This window comes from Calliopsis andreniformis, chromosome 8 (assembly GCF_051401765.1).
Source record: "Calliopsis andreniformis isolate RMS-2024a chromosome 8, iyCalAndr_principal, whole genome shotgun sequence".
In the NCBI taxonomy this organism is placed as follows: Eukaryota; Metazoa; Arthropoda; class Insecta; order Hymenoptera; family Andrenidae; genus Calliopsis; species Calliopsis andreniformis.
The window spans coordinates 7717117-7736655 of record NC_135069.1 but is presented as its reverse complement, the minus strand read 5'-3'; the positions used below and the strand labels follow the sequence as shown (position 1 = coordinate 7736655).

Genomic DNA, 19539 nt, shown 5'->3' with positions numbered 1-19539 from the left:
ACTCTGTGGAAGCCTTAAAAACACCCTCCCTAATCTCCTAAACCCAATTACACACGCTACATCTTCCAAGTAACCCAAGCAAGTCTTCTGGGGTCCATCATTCTCTCAGTTAATCCTTCAAATCCCCTAAACTCCAGGCCTGACTGCATCTCAAACACCCCGCGTCCACCAGCTACATGCAAATAGTCTCGAGAAAGGCGTCTAAACCCTCGAACGAAAGCAGTGTAAAACGTCTGCAGCTTGGTGCATCAATTTATCAGCGCGACATACCCGGATGTTCGTGCAGCATAGTCTTCTGGCGTTTCGAGGACATCCTGTATAGACCTGTGCGGGATTTACGACACACGAGGAGCACGGGGAGCCATCCGAGCATATCCGCGGAGTCTTACCGCGAGGTTGTCCCCGCGGGAGCGAGCAAGCCTGCAAGCATTATCGCGGGAAAGCCAAAGCGTCCGTGTCTAGGCGGTGTGACAATGCAGTTAGCTCTGACGAGAATCACGAGCAGGAGGGGAGCATCTCTCTCCTGGGTGAATGCAAAATACTGGCGACGTTCTTTACGAGTCCTGCTCTCTCCCGCATGGATAATATTTATTTTTGCCCGGTTGGTACACGCGTAACCGCGATTAAACTTTCACCGTGACTGCTGCTGCGCCCGCTGGCTAGTCGCCTGACAGACCTATTGTGTTTGCTTCACGCGCGTTCGAAAGAATAATGAACGAGAGGAACGCTCTTTTTAGTTGCTTTCCACCTATAAGCCGACGCTCTTGTAAATTGCCTTATATTGTTCTGGCAGTGTTTAGCGTTTCGTCGCTGACGTGGCGCGTTATTTGGAAAACGGTGGAGGTCGGGTTGGATCGTCATAGATTGTTTTGTCTCGTGGGATGAAAGGGTCCAGGGCAAAGAGAATTCGTGAGGGAATTTATAACCAGCTGTTTTTAGGAAGCGTTCGTTTGGGAAATTTTATTCATTGTCGAAATAGTATCTTTTTGAAGAATTGCTTCCGCTTTCTTTACTCTGAGGAGAAGGTGTCAAGTTCGGGTAGAAGAGATTGATGGAACTTTAAGGACACGTAGTTGGGATCTGCCCCTTCTGGAAATCTACATCGAGGAAACACTGTACATTTATACAGAGACAAACTTCTACCTTTCTTTTCTCTGCAGAAGTAATAGGACTTCATCCCGAATTAATAATAACGAGAACATCAAGAAGAACTTGAACTCCTGAAGAATGGTAAACAGAAAAACACTGCCTTGTCTTCTTTTACAAGGAAGAAACTCAATTTCAGGAACTAATATTTAATCCACAGTTGCAGACGAACTTCGATATAAATTTCACATTTATATACAGCGAGATTGAATTTTGTAAACAACGATACTGCCGAGACTACTTGGGAGCATCGATTTTGAAACACGCCTTGGTGAATATTGAATATTCAGGTCCTCGCAAGGAGAAAGTTTACGCCGATGTCGTCCAGATGCGGGAGGCGATTTTTTTTCGTAATTCTAGCAAGTCGGCGACCGCTCTTGCATAATAATTGCTGCTCCGCGGGAAACGGCTGAGGCAACTTTTAATGTTGCAGCGGAGCAACGGCTTCCGCGGGACTAAAAGGAGGAAGACGCTCGTCGACTTCGAACTTGATAAAGTCATAGCGAATAAATTCGTTAACGAGGTTTCTTGCGAACTAGTTAGAAATTGCCGGCGAGTTTCGGCAGCTGAGTGTTGTTCTCCTCTATCGGCTCGAGGACCAGCATATAGATGTCTTGTTTAACCGACAACTCCGCTCGCAGCATCATTTCGATAATTGGTTCCTCTTGTTGAAGACTGGCAGCGACTATAAGACGAAGGCTAGATTTTTATACAATTTTCTGAGTTGGAGAGTAATTAGGAATAAGTGGTATGTAAAATCCTTTTCGATGCTTTCCAAACTTAACATATTATCTACGAGTTCTAGGACATTAATTAGTATACTATGTATACAGGATGGTTCACTTAAATAAGACCATTTAAATATCTCTTTTTCTAATTGTAATGACACAAGAAATATTTTACATGGAATTTGAATGGTATAGAAGATGTCTTCGACATCTCAAATAGAATAGTTTCAAGTAAAATATTTTTTATATCATCACAGTTGGAATAGATATGTAGGTGGCCCTATTTAAGTGAACTACCCTGTATTATCGTACATAAGTATTTGGAAACTTCACATTATTTTAATTAATATCAAACGTTATTTTCATCGATATTTGTAAATCTTATACAATATAATCGTCTGAGATTAGGTCTGTAGCCAAAACTATAATATAGAACTTTAGTTGAATATATTTTATGCGTTTTCTATAATGTGAAAGTGTGCAAATGCTTATGCACGGTAGTGTATATCTTTCTCTAGTCTCTGTTGTTAGGTAATCCCTTTATTGTTGAAAAATTTCTAAGTGAAAGAATATTCATAAATCACGCTTTTATGTCAAAGATAGTCGCTTTCCTGTAACTGCTCAATATACGTACATAAATATGTACTGTCTTGGAAAGAGCATTCAATTTACAGACTTATTTACTGTTATGCGTAGGTATTACCACCCACGCAGAGAATGTGTATCTCGGCTATTACTGCTATCGGTTAATACTATTGCTATTTAATCCTGGTAGTGAAATCTGGTCGGTGAAATCTATATCAGTCATTTCAATAGGATCCATACTTTGGCTATGTAGGTGGCCTAAGTAAAAAATTTAAAAGACTTGAATTTACCACATTTTGTAATGCAAATCGATGCAACACAAAATAAGTAACAAATTTAAGTGTGTTGGTTCTTCTGTTTAGGCCATTCCCATAATTACAGACACATGTCATAGGAGACCTACATATCATCCTTTAAAAGCATATAATTCAAATTGATTACTTGAAGTCCTTCTGTCAATATATCTACATAGACCCACGATGCATTCATGACAGACAAGCAGTACATACACACATGTCATCCTTCTCAAAAATCTCTCCAAAGACACCTCACCGCCAATCTCCTCAACAATACTCTTCAGTCCCATTCCCATCTCAGTACCCTAAGACCTAAACGTCCCCAAAACCCGCCAAAGAAGTCATACCCAAGGCTCCTCGTTCCCCGAGTCGTCTCCTAAAGAGCCAGCCGATATAAAAACATAACTTCCCCAAGGTACAACGAATCGTCCCGCGGTAGCAACTTCTTCAAAGCCATTCGCCCATTCTACGCGAGATCAAAAGCCCCACGAGATAGATTACGCCGCGAAAACTCGGCTTTGGTAGGAACCGATCCCTCGAATAGACGATAAACTCGGCGACAGGGGCTTTCCTTCGGGCCAAAGGAAAAAACGCGAGAGAGAGGAGGACCTGGGGAAGGGATCGGCGAAATCCAGCGGCCGTGTCGCGCACAATATGTTCCCAGTTGGTCGCGGTTAAGGTGCACGTGAAAGGTGGAAGGGCGATGTACTCTCATTTCTGCTCGCACAATGCGTCGTCTTTTAGTGGAGCTCTCGTGCGGCTCGACGTCAACGTCGCGCATTAATACGCACCGCCGTGGCTTTTATGAGCTTTGGAAAAGAGAGCGATAGCCTTCCAGCCCTACTCCAAGCCCGCCGTTCCAGCCTGTTTTTCAGGCTGCGCCCGCCGCGATGCGTGTTTGCCTCGCGGGCTGCGAGGCAACGGCGTCGTCGTCCGTTCGCAATCAAACCTTGCGTCGACTGGCGCCGTTATCACTCCCAGCCCCGACGCCACACAGATCCGCGCCATTCACGTGTGGGCCCGCGTGAGGCAGCGCGCGTGTGCAAGCCAGGACCTTTCTAAACGCAGACACGAGCCAGCCTAGCCAAGGGTTGCGACGTGAGTGCTTATTACACATTCAAGGCCTGCATTTGCACTGCGGCCTGCTGCAAAGCTGTTCACTCCCCGCGTCCCAGCCCGCTGACGTCCCCGACGATGGTCACTCGTCTTCTTTCTGCTCCTAGCGGAGGGAACCGTCTACAGGGCGCTGCGACGCTGATGGACGAGGATTTAGGGGTGAAGAGCACTCGGTGGAATTTGTATCATTAGGTCCTCGCTGACCTTGTTCTTGAGTGGACGCTTGGAGGGCTGGAGGAGGGCGGAGGAATTGAGGCTGTGAAGGTTTTTGTGCGCGATATTCGTCGAGGGTATTGCTAATGGAGGATTTTAACCCCTTGGTTTAGGTGGAGTGAGGGAGATTGTTGATGAGGTTTGTGGGTTGGGGATTGGAGCTGATAGTGAACTGTCTGAATTAGCAGGGAAGGGAAAATTGACAATTTTTCGATAATTGGTATGAGGTAAATGACCCCATAATGGGACACTTAAGATATCACATGATTCAGTAACGCTACGTTTATATTAAGCAACTTTTGGTCGAACAACCGAATTGATCAATCTAAAGTCGATCAAAACTGTCGTTCCAGCTTGATTGAAATTAGGTTTACACGATCCACTTTGAGAAATAGTATTACGATATAATATATTCAGCTACTCAGGCGCAATTTAAGTATCGAAACATGGATCTTTAGATTGTCCACTTAGTGAGGCATTTAACATTTTAAGCGTTCAGGTATGGGGACATTTAGCTTACTTAGAAGGGAACGTTTCCTTTTTGGATCCTCTTTATTCCATATTCTACAGTATTTTCTCTAATTTTCCTGCGAGTCACACATGCTCTCTAAAATCTTTCACTCCCATGACCCTTCTCGCTTCACAACCATAGAAAAATTACCACAGAAAACGGCGCCGATCGTTACGCAATCCCCAGACGCAGTTACGAAATCATCCGCATCGAAAGTAAAGGTTCACACGAGACATCCAAGCAGAAAATCCCTCCATTTCACCATTAACCCAGGGTTTGTCGTGTTTTCCTTCGTCTAAAGCCTCACAGGAGGGAACGAGGGGCTTGTGTGCGGTTAACAACGTAACTTACAACACCGCGGACCGCTGCTTCGAGGCTGCGAGGGTTATGAGCACGCAACTTACGAGATGCTGCCCAACGACGATTATACCGCTGGCTCGCCTCATAATTGAAATATCTCGAAGCAGCATAACACTGGCTCGGCTGTAACAGTAGGAATCGTAAAATTATTTGGCGGGACGGGCGACTCGTAATAATACTCGCGAGGGACCTACCCCCATTAGCGAGACACCTTTAGAGTTATTTCTTTATTAAACAACTTTTTAGAGAGATTTTTATTTTGTCTTTAAATACCATTTCTTCTTTTTACAATTGAAGCTTTTTTTTCTAAGTCTATCGTGGAATGAATGAAATGTAATATTGTTTTTAGGCAAAAATAGATAGATTGCTGGAAAAATTATTCAGAAAATTTGACAGTGAAATCTTTTTTAGTGTAATGGTCTTGACAAACTGTAGTACTTCCATATTTTTTTGAAGATTGTGAAAAATGGCAGGAATTATTATAGATAAAAATGTAAGATTCCTTTCTTAAAAAAAGATTGAAAAGTATCTGCATATTCATCTACAGATCAATTAACAATGTAATCTTATGAGTACACCATCCATTTTGCTACCGCTATTAATTTATTGAATCTTCTTATGTTTCCACTAATTGGATTTTAATCCTATAAATACTGTTTTAATCACAGATTTCGCATGGAATCGTAAAACACAAATTAGATAACATTGAAAAGTGATACTACTTATGGTATGACTTAATAGGTTCAAGGGGTTCCTGTTGGGGGTCATATAAGCGCATTCCTTGCCCTTTTAAACAGCAACAAGCATACAACGCGTATTAACCATTTATAATTACGTGTGCAGGTATTAATATTGCATTATTATGTGGTATTTGTAATTATTTTCGAGGGTTTCACTTCGGACGTAGCATAGGGATTTCAATCATTTGGAGAACGCCATTTCTCATCCTTTCAGGGTAGTCGTAAAAGGATCAGGTGATAAATGGACCTCATAAATATACGTAACCTACTGATGATTTGCGCTTATACGACCGAGCGGACGCCCCAGTATTGCGTTTAAAACGTTCGCCAAACTTCTTAATGACTGCACCGTTAGGGTCAACCACTTTCCTAAAGTTTCATTTAGAAATACTTCTACTGTCAACTAGGGACATCCGAAAAATTATTACAATAAAGGTAGAATTTCTTTTCCAAATAATTACTATTATTTCGCTAGGGCTTGATTTAATTTTCGTTGCTTATGGAAAATATTGTTTTACCTCAGAAATTAATTATGACGTAACCTTCAAAAGCAGCGATCCTTACGCTCTAGCATCTCATTATGCATACCGAACTTATGGTAAGAAAATACCATATCAGAACCGAGATTAAATTAATAAGTTATGCACAGAGAATTTTAAGTGAAGAAGTATATTTGCAGAACTTTATTCTCAAATTTTTGCTGTGAAAAGTCTAATCAATCAGAGATAGATATTAATAAACAATAGAACCTCTCAAATTTGAGACATAGTTTATATCTCTACCTGAGAGCTAGATTAACATTTCCATTGTTTTCAAAATTGAGTATTTTACAAGATCTTACTGCAGTTTCTTCATTTTATCAGAATAACAATTATTTAATTAAGTTACGTCATAAATCAAAGAAATTTAATAGTACAAACTACTTCGAATACTATGTTCAGAAATGGGTAATCGCAGTTGTTCTTTCGGCTCCCCTGAAAAATATTAAAAAAGGACTTGAGGTTTGACTCTCAGGTACAGACATAATTCTGGTCAAACGAGGTAACCTGTCCCAACTGAATGGCAAGAACCCTAACTATATAAAGAAAAAATATTTCATTAACTCAAACATGTCTACAGATTCTAATTCGATGTCCATGGACAGTACTGTCAATCCCAAGAAGCCTCTTCATTTTTTAACCGCCCTGTAAATACCGCCACACTACCTGGGCTGCAATAACGCCAAGCGCCCACTCGAATTCGCGAACGACAGTTTCCCCGTCATAAAATTCGTCCGCCGCCGATATGGCAAATAAAGCGACCCATTAAAGCGACCATCAAAGCCGACCGACAAAATCTTAAATTCGGCACAGTCGCCAAAAAAATGCTTCTATGTCGCATGTACCATTCGGTTCTGTCGTAAAACGGGGGGCAGAGCTCGAGCTAAATGTCCGCGTGAAATATCTGTCAGTCGGGAATCACCTGTTTCACGGGGTGGTTCTGTTCAGCGGAATTTTTGGTCGTCGCCTGAAACGCAAATATCAAACGGTCCCTGTTCGAGGCGCGGAGACGAGGGGCGCGGGTGTCACGCCTGCAACGTGTTCACATTCGGTTCCCATTTCGAATATCCGGCTTAGGCAAGTGCAGACCGCAACCTCCGGGATGCTATCGAATGCCGCGCCTCCCTTGCTCCTCGTTTTCCGCCCTCTGCCACCCCTACGTTCCTCTCGTTCCTCGCCTTTCGCCCCCTTCTTCGACTCTCCTTCCACTTTCCCTTGGTATCTCCGTCTCTTTCCTCAGCCCCCTCTGTGCCTCATCTTGTTTTCCTTTCACGTTTCCTCCGTACAGTGGCGGTCAAAAGAAGTTTAAGGATGGTTGTTCTTGGGAAGTGACTGTTGTGAGGTGTGATTGGAAGAAGTGATTGAAGTTGTTAACAATATTTTGTGAATCAATTGAATAACTGGAGCTAGACGGTGGATAACGATTAAGGTGAGGAAGGGTTTTATGATGTTAACTTGTTGTAAGGTCTTTGCTAACTTGAAATTACTTAGAGTGAAAATTTTACTTGGCTGTATTTTTATTTGTGTTCTTAATTAAGATTTAGCATCACATCAACTGCTAGGTTATTAACTACGCTTGCTTATATTATCGTTCACGTGTTTGCTAAGACCAAAATGAATCACTGTGAGCATAAATTGAACTCAGAAACAGGTTCCTCGTTATAAGCTTGTCACTGATCGGTGAGTCTATATTTATACAAAACTGTATATTCTCAGTTTTTTGTGAGCTGAAGGTGACCAAAGTCCTTAGTTACTGGGTGACTAATTGGACATGTCCGGGAAACAGAAATGACTAACTTATTTTGAACGATAGGAGATGGATTCTCTATCTATAATTATCGAGGAGATCCTTTAACCCTCGGCATACCAAGGTGGAGCTACTCAGACTTCAAATACGCTTGAGTGACTTCACTTTGATATGCTAAGGGTTAATTGACTTACTCAGATCAGGACCAACAAAGAATTGGTGATTCAACGTTGGTACGAAAGTGAGACCATTTGAGACTGTTAGTTATTAGAGTGAATTTCAGTGTCATTAGTATCTTAATTTTTCTGCAAATTTTCTCCACTTGTCGCTTTCTTAGTGATAGAAGATTTACATACAGTGATAGAAGATTTACATACAGTGATAGAAGAATACTTAAAATTGGAATTCTTACGTCTAGGGATTAGTCGTTTTTATTAATCTTTTATTTTAGTTTCAATTTATTTCTTATCAAAGATAGAACTTTTGTTATGTCTCACTCAAGCCCTCCTTTGTATTCCAATCCCAAATTATATCAGATTAACATAGCCCAAAGAAAAAGCTGTGACCGATCAAATTTGCCCTATATTCAATATCTCTGCCTTCGTCAGATCATCCCTCAAATAATGATCCTCATTCCATATTTTACATCAAAGGAATAGAAATTCCTGGAAGAGCAGGCTCTAAATTTATTTCCTAGATGACAGGTTAGATATTAATCTTTTATAAGGTGATCTGATGGACTCCTAACATCGCTACTCTATCTTGAGGAGTCTTGCTCTACGTAACAGTTTCCAAACTCCTCGCGGAAGCTCCCATTTATCACACATTTCCGTTCCTATTCCAAGCTCCTTTTGACCACCACTGTGCAGGCTTTAGTGCTCGTGCGGCATATGTAAAGTTCCTCCGCGTAGTTTATTTTCTGTATCGACTCCGCTTCCGGTAGGATTCTCCTCGGTCGCGGCTGGTATGGATTACGCCCAGCGTCCGTTCCTTCTCTTTTCGTTTCTGTAACCAAGCCACGGTCTGGAAGAAATACGGCTGTCTTTCTGATCATCATCGAAACGACTTCGAATGACTAGGGGAACTAACTCTTCAAATATACTTTACATTCTTTGAGGAATCTGTAATATTAGCTGGGGATCCTTTGAGGAATTAATATATAGGTACTGTCAAGGACTCAGTTGCTGATCAGAATTGTTATACTCTATACGTCTTTGTTATATATCTATATCTTTTTGTTAAATTTGTTCAAGGCTTTAGTATGTGTACACTGTATGCGCTGTTTTGTACATATTTGAACGAGAGCTGCTGCGTATTGTCTTTAATACTAAAGGACTTATGTCCGTTAATATAGAATTATTATTATTACTATATATTTTTGTAGCTTAATTCAAAATTAATTAAGATTAAAGTAATATTCGTAGAGAGTAAAGTGTATATAAAGAATGATAATATAAGTTATGTTGTCTACATCGATAAATTTCTCTATTTCGATCTCCATGAACAAAACGTGAGACGCCAGGGTCTCTTAGGAATCATAATTAATAAAATAATATCGTTTATCAGAAATCACCGATATAAATTCCTATCTCTAGTCACTGTGAATCGCAAAGAGAATTCCGATTATATTCGTTCGCCACAGGAAAACAGTAAGACGCTCATTACGACTCGCCATCGACAGACAGACGTTAATTAAATCTCTCGTCGAACTCACGCGCCAGAGGCAGACGTGGAATTACGACGGCGGCATTTCCGGTCGAATTAAATAAGTGGCTGCCTCGACGAACGCGAACTTGCCATTTCCACTCCTAATTGACCATCGATTAGAGTTCGACGGGTCCATCTTTGATCTGAGACGAGGGGAAGAGGGATAGGTTGAATGCCGAATTAATTGAAATTCTCCTGGTGCAGTATCAATTAGTTCGTCGAGGATAGATTTGGGTCAGCCATTAAACCAGCCATGACCGTAGACACGGAAACTATACTCATTCCTCGTTATGAAATCGATGTAATAAAATTATAATTTGCAGCGATAATACTTTAGTTATTTAGCAGCTTATACTGCCACTCATACATAGGTTTGATAAGATCTAAATTGATTGTCATAAGTATGAACTGATCTTCGAAACATGTTCCTCGGTGTTCTACGACAGATGTCAGAAATTATAAAGGATGATTTTGCATGTTAAAATGAACCGAAAATTAAGAATCATGAAAATAAATCTAAAATGATTGAGGATTCGTTTTAGAATTGTTAATCGATGAAAAAACGCCTAAAATTATTAGAAATACGTCTGACTTAGGATATATTCTACTGTCAATACTAGGCACAGCGAAGTCAGTAGAATAAGTCCCTAGTCAGACATATTTAGTCATTTTCTCAAGACTTAATAACTTTGAAACGAAGTTTGAAATTCAATTTTGTCGTTCTCTCCTATTTTGAGATGTAGAATCATTCCTTGAAATTTCTGACACCTGTTGTCGTGCACCCTGTATACTTGAACTTTGACCAGCCAAGATTCAAAGCGTGAAATAACCCAATAACAAATTTTATTATCTGTCGTAGACTCTACTATTAAATCACAGTTGAAGTCTTAATTATTCTTGTGTACTTTAATTCTTGGCGCACATTGAGCGTAATCGCAAAAAAATCACTAAATTGCATTGCATTTGTGAGTTTTTTTTAATCGAAAACATTTTCGAACCAATCTAATATATATCATTATTCGTAGCCACCTCGCAAAAAAAATAATTAATTAACGTATAAGAATCTCCAGATTTCCATAACGAGAATTACATGTACCCAATAAACACGATTTCTCTTTTTGTGTTCCAGGCGGAGGAGTTGAACACGATCGTCGGCAATGCTTTTCGTATGGCATACGTGGCGCAGCTTCAGCGCCAGCCGATCCTTCAAGATGTGATCTCACCGCAATCGTCGCCACCCTATCGCAAGGACAAACAGGACAGTCGATCCTCGTGGGTACGTGCTCTTTTTTTCTATCTCTCCCAGACGAGCCATCTCTGTTTGCTCCTATTCTACCCTCGCGGAGAACTGAATGGTGTAATCTGTCATTAGATCTGAATGGAGACGCATCCCTGCGTGATACTTTCCTCGAGAACTGCTCTTGAAATGGAAAAAAAGAAATGCAGCGTTTTTTAAGCTTTTAGTTGATACTTTTAGAAGCTTCTGCGTATTTGTGAAGTATTGAGCTGAAACTTGAGAATTTGATGATATATTTAGTAATTTAGTATAGTATATATTTATACTCGATTGCTCCAATATTTTTTGTTCTTGCTTCTTTAATTTATTCTGTATGTTATATTTACTCTACATGTTAAATTGCTAATATTTTTGCAAACACGAATTATTCTTATATACACTATCGCTCAGAAGTATTTGATCACTTATCACATGCGGGTTTAATACAACAAAGAATACAGTGGAACACAGAATAGTTACTTTTTTCTTGTCTGTATAAAATTGCCACACTTTTTCCTTATTTTATATTCAGTTTTGCCATTTCAATTTACGCATATGTGTATTACTGTTAAGTAACATTAAATAACTGTCCCACTAAACATGTGATCAAATATTTTCGAGCTGTAGTGCAAGCAAATTCACATGCACAGATAAATCATGCACCAGTAAATTCGTAAAGTTTCAAACCAATAGCCCGAACACTTCTGTCCCCAAAATTCCAAAAATTATCAACATTTTCCATCGCTTATATAATAAAACCCCCTCGATCGAACAATAAAGTGAGGAACAAATGCGGCTGCATTCAGGTGATCTAATGCCAGAAAGAAGGGTCGAAAAACACGTGGTATTCGTGCAATTATTCCATCTACAAATTGAACGCATTTCACCGTCAGCGAGTCGCGATTCCATTCGTTCCCGCGCAAACAAGCGAGCCGATCCGCGCGCGGAACGCTCTCATTCAAAGAACCACCCTTTCGCTTCGATCGTTTTTCGTTTGATAGCAATTTTTCACGGTCGACCGTCTCAAATAATTGCCTGTCGTCGCATTCTAACGGCACGATTTATCAGAAATAAAATTCACGTACGACCGAGCGGGCCAAAGGGACGAAGGTACGCGGAACAATATTTCCAAGTTGCTACAACAGCCCAGGAGAGTCTCTTCCGCGCTCAGGAAACGGAAAGAATTTATGTGCGTTATTGGAAAGCCTCCCTCGGTTAAGGCAGAGTTCACGAGATCCTTTATACGATAAACAATTCCGGATTTGTGGGTGAAATAGTTTATTAATAGGGATTAGAGAAAGCTGAGGGCAAACAATGCAGGGTTCGATGTACATTTTTGTGAACTTGTTCCATTAGAACTTTTGCCTCGTTGAGAGTGAATTTAATGAAATTAAAAAGAGATTATTGAAATTAGTGAAGTTTTGTTTTAGTTTTATTTTTTATGAATGTATTAGATTTCGAGATACAGTGTATCTTAAATTCTTGCTAATATTTTTTTGTTTGATGAATTTTTTAACGTCGTATCAACTGCATCTTAATTAGTAATATTTTGAAACTGCACTTATTGTACTATTACTGATTCATCTAAACCTAATTACAGTTCCGCTTTTTCTTCTCTTTTTTCTCTCATACCTTTTCTTTCATTTTATCCCTAATAACCAGTATAGACAGTTGATATGACATTAAACTTTAATTTTCATTTATCTCGAATCGAATATTTCTTTTCCTCAACTAGAGCATAAAAGAAAACAAAATTGGTAGATTTAGTTTCTCAGTGTTCCCCGCCACATTACCCAACAAAATTTCACCAAAATCAGCATTACAATACACGTGACGATCCCTCCTTGTGAGTGCCACATGAATCTTGGTTCTCATTAAAAATTCTGCCAGCCACCTCCCTGTCCCTTTATCCAAAACGTCCACGCGCCAGGGGAAAGGAGGTGAGTCCGACGCGATGCTCGCAGAGGCACCCCGACTCCAGCGGAGGTGTCCCATTTACAGGCCGCGTTAATTATAAATTCGACCCGAGTCTCTGAGCTCCGTTGCGTTTCGAAGTAAACGGTCAGTTCGCCGCGGCGTGGCTGTTGCCTCGTCCCACGCGATCGTCCTGGGGAATCGTTCGACTCTGAACTATTCATTGGCTCCTCCGTGCGTCGTCCTGAATCGAAGGGGATGCTCCAGGGACAAAATTGGCAAGTACGCTTCGAAACTGTCGCGCGATCCTTCCACGCTTGCTCTACGATGAGTGAAATATTCAGCGCTGCTCTCTTCCGTTTTTCTAATCTTATCTGGTGCTCTTGGAGACTCTTGCGGCATTCGACCTGCAGTATTCAAATTTCAGGCAGGGAAATGGTTATGGGAAGTCTCTAAGTTTCTGGGCTTTGGGTTGTCATGAAAAGGGAGAGGTAATGTGATTGCTAGGCATGATCGATGGATTCTTTTGTTATGAGCTTGCTGTTTCTCTAGAGGCAGGTATGGGATCACAAGTTATAGCAAATATCAAGTTTAGATACTTAATGATAAAATGACACAATAGTCATGTTAAATGGAGATGGAGACTAAGTTGTATGACTTGTTTACCATGCAAATGTCGTAGTCCTATATATTTGGTTGGTAGTGTATAGCCACTGTATCTTAAAATTGTTTAGAGCAAAGGAGTTTAGTTTGTAAAGTAAACTGGTCTAAGTCACATTTTTTTAAAGAGACATTGGTGTCTGAAATTTTCGACAGTATTGTTTTTGAGTTTTCTTGAATCTTTACTCTTATGTGAAACTTATGTGAAACAAATTCTGTATTTTAGATCTCAGTTACCTAAGAATTTAACTCGAATATTCTTGAAAGTGTAACAAAGGTCGTTTTGCCTCATAGCATATTGTCAGGTACACCTAAAGCAATACTTAAATGCTACTATAAAGTTTACTCGCTATGTAGTATCGTTTACTTTGATAGTATGCAGCTTATTTAGCTAGTAAAATAGACTAGTTCGCAGAATCTAGTGTCTTCCTAAAGGCGGTATAAATAGTATCCCCCTGAAAAGCTCTCCCAATATTATGAGATGACGAAGACATCAACGAGTTCCTAATAAGTACTGCAAAACAGATTTTCTCATAAATGTATTATAATAAATTCATTCCCAAAAGAATTAGATTCTGGATCCTAAAGTTGACGTCACCAGAAGTTACATTTTATTTATACAAAAATTAGTAGGTACATCTATATACATATATTTCATAACTAAATATGCTACAGTTTATAGTTATCATTTATGGTAATTCGATTGTGAATTTTTATGTAATTTCATGTTTTCTTAAACACAGTTGAAAAAGTGGGATCTAAATAAAAATGTGTTCTAAATTTCAAGTAGTATAGTTTGCACTTTATGGTCTATATATTTTCTATATTCCTGAATATTGTATTCATTCTGTAACTTTTTATACATTTAAAATTTCCATAAGCTCATAAAAAACAGCAGTTTATCGATAATCGTGTTCCATGTCTCAGATAATCAATTTCTACATCTCTCGAAAGAGTTCCTCTAACAAACTACATTACTGTTAAGCAAGACATCTCAAAATATTATGTTCATCCAGAACCACTAATACCAGTCTCTATTTCAATATCGATAACACGACCCGCTGGTGCCCCAAGAGTCCATAATCCGCCAAGTCCACCCTCGTCTGCCAACACCAGTACCTCGAAGCACCCCAACAACGAGAGGGAACTTAGCAGTGGTGTCATAACGCGCCTCCAAGTTTCGAAACGCAACCAATAAAATACGAAGCGATTTTACCACAGTTTTGATCCATCGCGGATCAAATTTGAAAAATTCTCACATCTCTCGTAAAACGTGACCTCATACTGCTGCACGATTTTTACAAAAAGAATTTTTATTCAAATCATCAAGCTCGTTGTCCTTTAGCTCTTTCAACAGGGAAATATGAATGTCTTTCTTTCTTTTTCAAATAACTTTTTACCCACTTGGAAGGACTTTTACATACATTAGATACTGAAAGAATACAAGCTCCAACCATGACACAACACAAACGTTCTTTCTTATTAGTTTTAAACATTATTCTTCTCTACTTCACGTATAATTATCAATATTTAAATTGATTCATTTATTAATTTTTTGGAACAAATTTTTGTCAACGTAAATACTAAACTAGTCCACTACTAAAAAAAGATACCAAACTGTCTACTAAATATTAAACTATATTTAAATACTAAACTTGTCAGAAATTTATTTCTAATCAGCAACTAGATTCTTGCCAATACCTCGATGCCAAATTTATCTTCACTCAAGTCAAGTTACTTAAATTCACGTAGTTTGAATTCAGAAGTATCTCGAATTCAATCTACCACAGAGAGTCTCAAGATTTTAATCGCAGAGATATCGCGAGGGATCAAAACCGCCGTGAAATCGCTTCACGCACGTTGGCCTGTTGGTCCCAGTTTAACCGTCGATTTTTCTCGATTGCAGAACAAATCGCTGGCTGGCGACAGCTCGATCGCCGTCGCGGGAGGCGGTTGCAGGAATTCATCGTCGAACTCGTGGCTAAAAAGTCGGACGTCGCCCACGTCCAGAAGTGGAAGCGGCTCGTCTGCGGCGGACATGAACGTGCAGCTCGGCAGCGCTGGCTCGCCCACGCTGCGGCTCGCCGGCGTGAAGGTAAAAGCCCAAGCATTCCTGCTCAATGGCTTTTTCAAGAAACCGTACGATGTCGTTTCACGCCGCTATTCGCCACGGTTTTCGTGCCAGGCTTGAATAAAGACGTCGTTGCGCCGCTTCGGAGGCCTCCTGTCGGCTCAAATCCTAGGCGGCGTTAATGTAACTTAAAAGCCGCGCTCGTTGGCCACCGAGCAGTGCATCGGGACGCTCGGGGTTGCAGTAGACGCGGTTTGGTGACTGACAGTTGAACAGTGATCGGCAGAGTGCAAATGAGAGGGGAAAGTTTGGAACGTACTGTGCAGAGCTGGTGAGGTTGCACTTGAGGCACATGTTGACACACAGGGTGATCAGTTTAACTGATCGGTTTAAGGATGATCAGTTTAATTGAAGATTATGGTTGAACTTAATTAGAAACCACTGGGGTGAATGTCTTCTACGATTTATCTCGTTTATGGGTTTTCAATCTGATTCTATTAAGGTGCTCGGTTTAATTAAGAACCCTTCGAGTGTTAATAGTATTTATTGCAAATGCTGTTAGGAATTGTAAGTGCTGCCAATACTCATTAGAGGGTTTGTTAAACTGATCACCCTGCACAGTAGCTTTATAGATTAGTCTTTTTTCCAGATGCAACTTTACTAGCTGTGTACAGTATCTTGTGCACTTACTGTGTGATTAGGGTACTTATCCACATTTCTGTGCTCGTAATTTTGTGTCTGCGGATTAATAACACTTATAAAAACGAAGTTTTACATAGGGTAAAGGTACCTAATATAGTCTAGCAAAAGTTAAATCGCTGTCAGTTGAAAGGTAATTTAAGACAAATTATTTGTGTTTCACATAGACTAAGTCAGATGCCATGGTTGGTGGGCAGTATAAAATTTATGACATCAGAAAGCAACAAATCAAACCATTTCTTAAAGCTACATAATTTATGCTGGGATTGAACCTATTTTCGATAAAAATCTAACAAACTGAAACAAAATTCTAGCGTTTGTAAGATAATTTTGTTTTTTGGCATATAATTTCCTCGAGAGTTTTGTTCAGAATATTATAAATGAAAAATAAATTCAAATCTCTGAAGAAGGTTTTCGCGAAAAAATAAGAAGATTGCAAGCGAAGGGGTTAATAAGCTTCTCTCTTTTCATCCCATCAGACACCGAATTCGATACCGGGTCTACGGCCGACGCACAACTTCACCAACGTCCTCGGCCCCATAACGAACGAGGACGAGCCAAAGAGTATCTCCCAGCAAAGTACACCGAGCAGCGATGAGAGCAACTCACCCACAGAGCTGAACTCGTACAAGAGGCTAACAGACAAGCCGCCTCTGATAAAGCGGCTCGCGATGGGTTTGACAGGTGGACGTGATGTTCTTGGACTGAACGGCGAGGATGACAGCTGCCCCCTTGTCAGCGGTAGCAGCACGCCGACCAGCCCATCGAACAGGCCGCATTCAGGGGGTTACATCAACGAGGCGATCATCGACTCGGAGACGACCAGGCCCACCTACAACAAGATACCGCCGTCTGAGAGCCTGGACAATACTATCAATGCGTCCATCACCGCGAAGAACTTCAACATTGAGAATAACAGGTGATTTCGCGACGAATTTTTCGACATTTTCAGGAATTGGTTGGTGGGAGTGGATTCGCCTTGTGAGAACATGGCTTACAAGGAGAGCCCAGGGGCGTGGAAGTTGGATCTTTTAATAAGACTGGGTATAATTTGTAGGAAGCACATAGCATGATGAAACCCTCATAGCGTTCTTCAAAATGAGCTTTTGTTCTTGGGGGATTTTGCTTTCAAGTTTTATCATAAATATAGGCAATTTTCAACGTAGGCACTTTGTTAGTCTACTGTTTCAGTGCATGTAGAAAAAAGTTTTGTGGAAGCTTTTAAAAATATAAATCAAGCTTGTGTGCCAAAATTACGTGAAATTTGTGAGTGACGAAAATTTAGCATTTTTGACGCGTGTATGGAGTTCTGAAATTAGGAAGAGCGTGAGCAGTGGACTTAAGAGTGGGTAAGGGATCTCTTGTGGAGATAGGGAGGGTATATAATTGGTTAAGAATTTGTGGATCTGCAATCATCAATGGCCTTTTATTAAGTGTTGTGTCCTTTCTACAGGATAGGACACAATTCTCCAAGTTCAGGGACAGAAACGGAGTTCAAGTCGAAGAGAAGATCTCAAATTAGTACTTCAAGCAGTTCGGTACCTGCTGACGGAAGTACTCACGGTTCGACACCGACGCCACCCCCTCTGCCAGAGAGAACTGACAGTTTGAACAATCGCAGCGAGGAGGCTGAATTGCGAAAAGCACCCTGGTTCCAGGCTGGCATACCAAGGTATCTATTGTGTTTTTTCTAAATTTTAGGAATAAAATATATTTAATATTTGGCTTTGCTTTAGTCACTAGTTAAAATAATTACAATTTAGTGCCAAATTTCCAGAGAAAATTAGACTTTCTAGAACTTGTCTCTATTATTAAACATCCATTCTTCACCAGGGCTTCAATTATTCCAGTGTGTATAGACTTTTAAGTACTTTATTCTCGTTATTCCACAACACGAGATATCATTCCTGTATTGTTGCCGCGATATTCGATAGGTCGTAACCCAGAATTATGATCGTCTCTTTGTGGTCGTTATTTTGCCGCTTATTTATACGAATTTGCATTTTCACGGTGTCACGGTCATTTATGATTCCAGAGAAATAACGCTGGAAGTGTTGAGCCAGGAGCCGGAAGGAGCCTTCATGGTGCGGGAGAGTACCAGTAAACCCGGATGTTATGCCCTTTCGCTTCGAGTACCGCGCGAATTCCAACCAAGCGGAATAGCCCATTACCTTATAATGCGTACGAACAAAGGATACAAAATCAAGGTAAATCTTTTGCGTTCGGCCACGTCCTCGAGAATGCTCGTGAAAGTCTTTAAAACCTCTAGTAAACGTGCATAATCACAGTAATTAACACTTTCCACGGGACGGGTTAAGCACATTTCCTGTGATGATTATTTATTCCATCCGGGGAATCTGGTAACTGAATGTCGTGTAAAATGAAAATGGATGATTACTCTTATAACCTAGACGGGTATCTCAGGTGCTTTGCAACAGCAACGCAATACTTTGCGTCATCCTTGCCTCATACTTATATTCTACTTGTGCTGTAACAGCTAAAAGCCTTCTCACCAGAGTATAGAAACTCTATCAAATGACACAATCACTATGTTATAGTCATTTGGCTTTAGCTATTCTTAATGTGAGCTGCTGTAACTTCCTGAAAAAAAATCGTACGGGGATGAGCCTAGGCTCATTTTAAAGGGCAAGGCCTCTGCTTTAACATCCATGTATTGAATTCTGTTGGAAGTTCCGGAGTACTCGACTGCAGCGCGAGAAAGAAATGGTGATTTTTCTCAAAACATATCTCCATGTTCAGGCGTCTGTACAGAGCTTACTAAATTTTTTTCTCGACCAACTTCAGTGTGAGATCATAGGCGGAAGCCTCCCCTTTCGAATGAGACCAGGCTGAGTGATCTACGATTTTTTTTCGCCGAGTTAACGCAGTCTGAAAGGACTGTGCTCCGGTAGCCTCGCAATCGCACCGCGATCCAGAGATCGAAGAAACTCCAAATCTTTGAGCTGCTGTAACTTCGTGGAAAAAAATCGTACGCAGATGAGCCTGGACTCATTTTAAAGGGCAAGGCCTCTACTTTAACATCCATGTATTGAATTCTGTTGGAAATTCCGGAGTACTCGACTGCAGCGCGAGAAAGAAATGGTGATTTTTCTCAAAACATATCTCCATGTTCAGGCGTCTGTACAGAGCTTATTAAATTTTTTTCTCGACCAACTTCAGGGTGACATCATAGGCGGAAGCCTCCCCTTTCGAATGAGAACAGGCTGAGTG

The 19539-nt window shown here is 40.5% G+C and overlaps 1 protein-coding gene across 2 annotated transcripts in view; it reads left to right on the top strand.

Moving 5' to 3' along the window:
* The window catches only part of LOC143182156 (EGFR adapter protein), a 47202-nt gene that overhangs the window by 18628 nt on the left and 9035 nt on the right, over positions 1 to 19539 (top strand). The window contains exons 2-6 of one of the 2 annotated variants that reach the window (XM_076382977.1): positions 10818 to 10964; positions 15445 to 15633; positions 16788 to 17227; positions 17762 to 17980; positions 18344 to 18515. In XM_076382977.1, the coding sequence (XP_076239092.1) occupies positions 10818 to 10964; positions 15445 to 15633; positions 16788 to 17227; positions 17762 to 17980; positions 18344 to 18515 (1167 nt within the window). The remainder of the gene's footprint in view (positions 1 to 10817; positions 10965 to 15444; positions 15634 to 16787; positions 17228 to 17761; positions 17981 to 18343; positions 18516 to 19539) is intronic. The other variant, XM_076382978.1, reaches the window with a different exon arrangement.